The sequence below is a fragment of the Caenorhabditis briggsae genome, assembly GCF_000004555.2.
Source record: "Caenorhabditis briggsae complete genome, chrX, whole genome shotgun sequence".
NCBI classification, from domain to species: Eukaryota; Metazoa; Nematoda; class Chromadorea; order Rhabditida; family Rhabditidae; genus Caenorhabditis; species Caenorhabditis briggsae.
In genome coordinates, this window is record NC_013491.2 from 19968437 (window position 1) to 19977231 (window position 8795).

General features: G+C 36.2%; 2 protein-coding genes across 2 annotated transcripts; both read right to left on the reverse strand.

Moving 5' to 3' along the window:
• Positions 1-1392: 1392 nt before the first annotated feature.
• On the reverse strand, positions 1393-3972 carry CBG07299 (the record flags this gene model as incomplete). The annotated part of the gene is made up of 4 exons (XM_002645612.1): positions 1393-1739; positions 2579-2737; positions 3489-3581; positions 3633-3972. The coding sequence occupies 4 exons, from the start codon at positions 3970-3972 to the stop codon at positions 1393-1395; spliced, it is 939 nt and encodes a 312-aa protein (XP_002645658.1).
• A 1946-nt stretch (positions 3973-5918) lies between these two features.
• CBG28099 lies at positions 5919-6398 on the reverse strand (the record flags this gene model as incomplete). The annotated part of the gene is made up of 1 exon (XM_045240643.1): positions 5919-6398. The coding sequence occupies one exon, from the start codon at positions 6396-6398 to the stop codon at positions 5919-5921; it is 480 nt and encodes a 159-aa protein (XP_045098685.1).
• Positions 6399-8795: the final 2397 nt, after the last annotated feature.

Sequence of the window (8795 nt, forward strand, 5' to 3'; positions counted from 1 at the left end):
AAGGCCCAGGCCCGGCCCGGAAGGCCCGGTACAAAAAAAACCTGTATTTTTGAGCCAAATTTTGAGCTCACAATATACTTTTCTCTATTTTTTTAGTTTTTTTGAATTGCTTGTCTGTTTAATCGAAAATAATCGAAAAAACTCGAAAAAAAATTTCGATCGAAAAAATCACATAAGGGTCCCCCCTTATGTGTTTTTTGAAATTTTGAAAACTTGTGAAGTGACGGGCCCACCGGGCCGGGCCGGGCCTCCAAAATTCGGAAAAAAGCCCGAGTATGGTTTAAAATACCTTCAAAACGGATCGAAGCCAACTGCATACTACGCATTCTAATATCTTGTCGCGACGCATTCTAATATCTTGTCTTTTATCGTGAGGCTCTCTTCTCTTGATCTTTTACATTTTTGCTGCTGTCTGCCAAGTAGCTTCCTAGCTTTTACTTTGTATGGGCTTTTCTCTGTCAAGAAGTCTCCTGAATATTTTTGCTCGATCTCCCGATAATTTCTTAAAATATAGAAAGGATAAAAACTTGATGTGCCTAGCTGTTGAGAATTTCAATAAAGGAAGACAAGTTGTGAGCAAGAAACGATTCACTATTTTGAAAAATGAAAATTTTTGCATCACTCAAATTATTCAACAAAAAAAAAACGAAAATGATCAAAAATGTTCACTTTAGAACGCAATATTCCATTGCAACAAAGCCGACGAAGAATAAAGCCAGAACGATACAAACTCCAATTCCAATCTAAAAATATTGTAAACTTTTGCTGTTTTGGCAAGAAGTGTATCATTTTAGTTTTTTTTTTTCACACCATATTAGAGATGTCTAGAATGACTTCTCAAAAACGAAATGAATAATATCCTGAAAGTCCGTAATTCGAAATAAAAATTATCCTCCTAAAAAGTGCGAAACGCAAACATTAATGTTTTTAACTCACTTTTGTGGAACATGCATCATCAGAAATACCACTTGAAGCTTCTTTTTTATCTAGAACTGAATGAGGATTGGTATACTGTAGCTGTGCACTGACTTTTTGAGAAACAACCGGGGTCGGCACGATGCCAACGGTAGAAGAATGTCGAGAGAACACACCAGGCATTTTCGAAAGTTCCAATGAGTGAACAAATGTAGGGCAGGGAGTTCTCGTCTGTTTTTAAAGTTCTAGGTACCTAGACTTTGATTTATTGCCTAATTCTTTGAACTGAAATTTAGATTTTTTTTTCAACGAGAAAAATTGAAAAAAAGTTTTATTATCGCAGAGTAATCAGAAAGATAACAATCATGTCAATATAACATATATGAAAAAAAGTTGCTGATTTTTCAACAAGTATTTTTTTTAATTCAAAAAGCCAACATTGAACATATCGAAGAAAAACCCAAAAAAAAAAATGTTTTAGACGGCCTTGGCTTTTTTCTCCAGGTTCTCCTTGATCTTGTCCACGACGATCTCTTCCGCCCTCTTCACAATTCGCATCCAAACTAGCGGAAGAGTTAAATCCACATAAGAGAAATTGCCGGTTCTCAGAATATCTTCCACGGCATCGTTCTGCATGGCATCAAATTCTTCTTGAGTGCAGTGCATCTGAACGAGATGAGTTCTCATCACTTCATTTGCTTCCAGAAACTCATAGCAAATTAAGCACGTTTGCTTGACGACGTTGCAGGTGGCTTGATGAACTGCTTTCGAATGTTGATCGCAGAAAACTCGTTGGCAATCCCCGCAAATAGACCATTCCGAAGCTGAAAAAATTGAAATGCCGGTTTTTTTCGTGAGTATATTTCGTCTTGAAATCGCAATACAGAAATTTTGAATCCTTGTAATGTTGTAAGATTTTCCCTTAATGCTCATAGAACCGCAAATTTTGAAAAATAAAAAATATGCGCTACATCGATTTTTGCAAATATTCAATAGAAATAATAATAAAAAATTTCCAAGGCACCCTTTGAATCGATAATTCGCAATTTTTTTTCGGAATTTCGGAACTTTGAAATTATTAAAATTTTGGGATTTCGGAAGAAACTTGGAGTTTTCTTTTTTCAGGATTTTGTTTCGCTTGAGAGGAATGTTTGTATTGACCTTCTGACAATTTTTCCAAAAATTCTGACTTCAAAATTTTGGATTTTCGGAATATTCTGATTTTGAAAATTTCGGAGTTTCGGAATATTCCACTTTTGAAATTATATCCAAAAATTTTCGGAATTTCGGAATTTCTCGAAATCCCTGGCTCCGGATTGTAAATTTTGCGCCCCTAGATCGTGCCGTACCGTACCCAAAAAATCACAAAGTTATAGTATTCGCCAATATTTTCGGAATTTCCGGAATTTTCAATTTTTGGAACTTTTTCAAATTTATAACAGACAACCAAGAACGGTGAAAATACAATTTTTCGGGGACGACTTTTTTTTTAGAAAATCCTTTCGAATTCTACTACGTTAAAGCTTTGTTTCAAATTTCCGAAATTTTTACACATTTTCAAAAAACATTTTTTATAAATTCTGGAGTTTTTGTTATTCAGAGTTTCAAAAGTTTTGAATTACATGTGTTTTCCAGAAATTAAATTTTAGAAACAAAAACTGACCTGTTCTTGAGGAATCAACTGATCTCAAAGATCCCGAGCTTCTTGGCAGGCCAACACCTCTGGACGGTCTTGCTATAGAGGTGGTTGATGATAGGACCTTTCTCGGTTTTCCGGGACTTCTTTTCTTGGTCATCGCACTAGTAGCAGTTTTTGAATAAGCTGATAAGTGACAAGTGGAATAAGCGAATAAATAGTTTCAAATATGAATGGCCTCCAAAGATCGCGCGCATTTCTATTACCGCCTTAGAGAGATGAACAATTACTGAGAGACGCAGAGACAACATAACTGTTTAAAAGTGCAAGGATGGAAGCCAATTGTTTTTCTTGTGTATCTGGCGTGTCAGGAGGGACAAAGACAAATCAAGACGTGTTATATTTCAAGAAAGTCAACAATATTCAGAAAATATATAGAAAATGAGAATTTGGTAATGGCTACTACAATTTAATTAAACTGAATTAATTGGGATGAGAATAAGTGTTATAGATTAATAATTTAAAAACATTTTGTATAGTATGTGTAGTGAATCATTATACAAAAATATTAGTAAAAATGAAAAATAAATAAATGACATACTGTAAACACTCTAATAGAAGATCACAATACGAGTTCTTTGAGCCAATTTATCTCGGCTCATGTGAAAGTCATCAGAAAAATATCAACTGACATACTGATTTTGATTTTATGATGAATATTTTGTCAGTTGATCACCTTCCGATATCTGTGACAAGAACAGTGACATATGAGCTCAAAGGCAAGTATAGGGTGGTTTTCTATTAGACTGTTCATAGTAATGCATTATAGCATTTCAAATCCCCAAAGACTTTGAGAAACTTTTTTCAAATTTAGATTTTGTTTGCCCGTTGTTGAAAGTTGGAACATTTAATGATGATTATGGCTGCTGCTGCCCACCACGAATTCGAATTGAATTGATTAACGCTTGAAGCTCCAGTGCTTGTTGCGATCCCAAAAATCTCTCGGTCGAAGACTCATCTGATTCCTCTCCTGAAAATTTATTAGTACACATTTTTAATTTCTTTAATAGTTGACCAATACCTTCAAAACGAATCAAAGCCAACTGCATACTAGCTGCACGACGCATTCGAATATCTTGCTTTTTGTCGTGAGACTCTCTTCTCTTGATCCTTTCCTTGGCTCTTTTGGATTCCTCATCGGTATCCGACGATTTCTCTCTGATTTGATAGCGTTCGTAGAAGCTTTGTGCTTTACGCAGGAGAATCTCCTTTTTTGTCTCCGATTCAGCAATGGATGATTCCGAATTAATAGCTCCTGTAGCTGGAAAAGTCGGCAACTTTGCAGATCCAGAATCTTCATCTGGCGTCGATTCATGTTCCATCGACAGTTGGTCGTTCTCTGATTTGGTCGTTGTCTCCATTTTTTGGGATTAGGTGATCCGGAACCCTCTTTATGGATTACTGTAGCCGAAAATCTAATCACTGTGAATTTGTGAGAAACTGCCTAGCAGTCCACCTACACCTGCAAAACAAATCAATACAGAGTCGAAAAAGTAAAAAAAAATGAGGAAGAGGGCACACAAGACAAACGGGAAGAGAAGAAAAAAGGAATAATTTTGAGTGTCGTCAGTTTCCTTTCTCGGTCGTTTTTTATTGCCAAAAAGAGTGCACGCGTGAATTTCAAGAAAATTTATGGTTGCGATTTCTCTTCATCAAAGCGGGGAAAAGGAAGAGCTTTGAGAAGGCACCAATTGAAAAAAACAGACAAGGTTAGAAAGAGATGTATTTGAATTTCCCTATGTATGAGTCAGAAGAAATGAGTCTCCGTTTCTTTCTAATGTGATGAAATGATGGGTGGGATTACTGTAGTTCGCAAATAATGTTGCCTAGTTTTCCAACAACGAGTCAATAGAAATGCACTAAATAGATGAAATAATCATAAAGTAGGTCGACAGTATAGGCGAATTACCACATTCCTGTGAGATAGCTTTCCCACGGCCTTTGTTATGCAAATAGTATTTGAATCAGTTTCTTCTCAAAATAGTAATGTTGTACATAATGTAATACCGTGTTCCCTCAAATAGAAGCCCACCCAAATCAACAACTTTGAGCTCAATTATCTCCATTCTTGTGAAAGGTATCAAAAATTTGCCAATTAACAAATTACTTTCGTATAATCACCAACAATTGACTAGTTGACAACATTCAAATTTATTCCACAGGGAAACAAGATAATTGAGCACAAAGTTGACGGTTTTGGCAAATTTCTATTAGAGGATATACAACATGTTCAAAAATAAAACTCACTTTCTCCTAGAAATCTTTTCTGGAAGTCTCTGTCGACTCTAATATCTTTTCGCATGATTTGCCACAAAATGTCCACGTCGGCAGATTACTCTCTTATGGCGCGTTCAAAGTTGATTTCCAGGAGTAATTTCCTGGAAATCAACTTTGAACGCGGCATTACGGGGAACCAAAATAACTAGCGAGCCAGCATACTTTTGAAGAAGCACGACAAGACGAATTAGACATTACGATGACTAATGAGTTGACAAATGCAGAAAGTTATATTAAAGTAGTTGAAAGAGATTTTTTGAGTGAATATGAACATTTTAGGGCCTAAAGTAGAAAAAGATGAATATTCCGATATCCTGAAAAAGTAATTCATAAGTTTTTGGGAATTCGTCTCCAAAACGGAAAGATGATTTTATCCACTTTGAAAATGTCCAATATGTTCTTAAATAGTTGCTTCCCTGAGATTGCATACAATTGAAAAAGTTAAATACCCATCATTGAGACAAGGTTTCGTGCCGATACCGTTGCTGAAAATCCCATGCGCCTTTAAGTTGAAGAGATTTACAAGCTCATAATTAAATACACATAGAATTCGAGATGGCGAGATGGCCAAACTGCAGCATTTTTAACTGTCGCGGCCGCATCCATTTTCAAATTTTGCTTCGTTGTTCATAAGAAAAAACCAGCGAATTGGTGGTTCACTTCCCTTTGAATAATCTCATCAAATTGTACAAAATATTAACCCGGTGTCCTACTTTTTCAACTGGTGTGATCAAAAACAATTAACAGAGAAATGTTTATGAAATTTTCAAACAAAGAGGTCAACAATTCTTAATCGAAAATTTCGCATTTCAAGGGGGTTCACACTTTTGTCTAATTCAGTTGCTGTAGATGTAGAACAAAGATGCAAATCCAAGCAAGAGGAGTACAAGAACGCCAATGACAACAACAGGTCCCTGAAATTTCTCATTTTAAACATTTTGAGAAGCCATCGCACTTTAAGCTCAATTAATTTCGTTCCTTCGAAAGATATCGAAATAATTTAAACTGATCAATGTTGTTTATCATAGTATCACCAACATTTCATCAGTTCACATAATTTTGATACCTTTCGTAGGAACCGAGATAATTGAGCTTGAAATGGGTTTATAGAAATGGGTTCAAAAATTCGATATCCTACCCATCGAGTACATTTGACGTCCTCAGTGTCCAAATCCGAATCTTCTTTAACATTAACCGGTGGTGGTAGTGGTGGTGGTCCGTACTTAATGTCGGATGTTTGTGGTCTTGGTCCGGTTGGCTGAGCAACGATTTTATTCATATCATTTGAAGCGATTGGTGTCGGCTCCTTTTTGGCAGTTGCTGGACGCTTGTCGCTTGGTGGATGGATAACCTGAATTGCCGGATTTGGTTTGGCAGTTTTCAATCGCGTGTTCCTGGCGGTTTTTGGTCTTGGACAAGTTGGTTGCGGCACAAACGCCTGCTGCGATGGTGGTGGTTCAGAAAGGATGACAACCACGGGGGATGGGTTGTCAGCCCCCGTGATAGACATCTTGAATAGTTAAAGAGCAACAAATCGGAGTAGCTCGGTCGTATCTGCGATTAGTTTATATATTCTTATGTTTCAGTTCTGTCAGACAGTTTCAGATTTATGATCGTATTGCAGATAATTCCAAAGTTCTGATTACTAGACGAAAAAGGGTTTTGATTTACGGTTCGTTTTTGATAAACAAACTAACTCGACGCAGAATTTGATCTAGGATTATGATTCTACTCCTGAAATTGTGTTTTCTAACTGAAATTCGTAGAGTAAATAATTTATTATTACATCATAGACATATCGAAAGAGCAAAATCCTGAATCAAACAAACTTTTTTTTTGATTTTAGGGATGGAACCTGAGACTAAACTTGAGATTAATAATGTGCTAGTCGTTTTGATAGAACAGGAACTTTAAATGAAGCATCCGGAGAAATAACGGAAGATCCTCTGGAATATTTACAGATAGAACTGAGACCATTCATCACAATTCTACCGAAATTTGGATCTAGTTTTCGAAGACAAGAATGCCAGAAACTTGATAATAATACCACAAAAATGTCATCATTCGTTTGTTTTTTCAGTGGATAACAGTCAATTTAGAAATTTCGAAAAAAATCTTCCATAATTTTCCAATTTGTCTGGATTGTAAAATTAAAAAAAAATTCTGAGATTTCTGCAATTTTCCCAAATTTTTCGAAAGTATTTTGTTTGGAATTTCAGGAACCAGGACCGGGTCTTGAAAATTTTGAAGTCCAGTCCGAAACGGCCCGGCTCGGCCTGGCCTCGCCCAATTTTATGTATGTACCTGAAAAAGATTTATCTCCTCAGATTTCCGATAACCTTCAAACTTTGCCAAACGAACAACGCCAGATTTTTTTGTCAAAATCTCTTTCTCAAGAATCCGTTACACTCAAAGTAAACGAGATCTTGCTTTGAAGAAAAGACCAGCTGTCTGCTGTCAGTAGAACTGCATTTCACCGACAAAAAAAAACAAAAAGTTCCTAGAATTTCGTTTCCGACAGATGCTCCTTCTGTGTTTCACATGTTGGCGGACGACGAAACTCTTTTAACTTTTTTGTTTTCTTCAATCGAAAAAAAACGAAGTTCTGAGAAACAGAGAGGATACGTCAGCTCAAAAAAAAATGGGAAAGAGCGGAGGATCTTTGAAGTGGAGTCAGAAAAAAAGATACTGGGACGGTGAGAAAGAGAAGAAAACAAAAATGGAAATATTAAATTCCAAAACAAAACATACTTGTCATTGGCCGGGCCGGGCCGGGTCAAAATGAAAAATTCTCTGGCCCTGTCGGCCCGGGACAGCTTGGTTCTGAAATTTCGAATTTCCAAAGTTTTTCGAAAATTTTCAAAGTTTGTGCTAAATTTTCAAAAAATATCCAAGTTTTGATTTTTTTTTTGTAAGATCGGATAATCCCAAAAAGTATTTTTTGAGATGGAATTCGACAAAATTTTCAAAAACTCAGCTACCCGGGCTGACCGGGCCGAGCCGGAACAATTTTTTTTTGATCCGGCCCGGCCCACCATGGCCCGGTGACCCGACCCGGCACGGAATTTGACAAATGTGCAAAAAAAAGATAGTTTCACCTAAAAATTGCTCGAAAATGATAGAACTATGAAGCGGAAACAGGGATCAATAGCTAAAAAATGTTAAGTATGAGTTTTACTTATCAGAATTTTATCATTTGTACCGTTTTTGGAATTTTCTATTTTTCAGAATTTTTTTCAATTTTCCAGAATTTTTAAGAGTGAACCTTTCATTATTTGAAGCTCTGTAGTAATTATAAGACCTGACAAAGAAGAACCTACTTTTACACTGTTTCAAGGCATGTACATTTGTTCGGAGGGTCCTTTTTTATGATTTATAGGCTCAAATCACAATTAGATAAAATACTGTGTTCTATTTTCAATGAATTATCATCGTGGCGTAAGATGTGGGAAGATCAGTGTAGGACATAATGTTTTTGAATTTTTTTCCAACTATATAATGCGCATTTGGCTTTCATTCCAGTATGATATCTTACCGTTAACATCAACTTATCAAACAGCCCTACCCTTTTTCATTATTTTTTTTGTATTTCAGAAGTTTGTTAGGTTGTCAGAAACCAAGTGGTTCATTGAACTTTGTTCCGAAACACTTTTGAGATTCCAAGAAGTTTTTTTTTCGTTCAAGACAGGTGGCGTCAACAGTCGCTTCTCTGAGTTTCAAAGATTCTTCGGTTTCTCGAGACTAGTCATTTTTATTAGAGTCATCGTTTCTCTAAGTTTCGAAGATTCTAAGGTTTCTCATAACCATTCATTTTTTATGAGATTTAAAATGGACTTCTTGAAGTCTCCGCCCTCTCTTAGCTCCTCCATGTTTTCGGGACGAATCCGAAATCATTCGACACCGAATC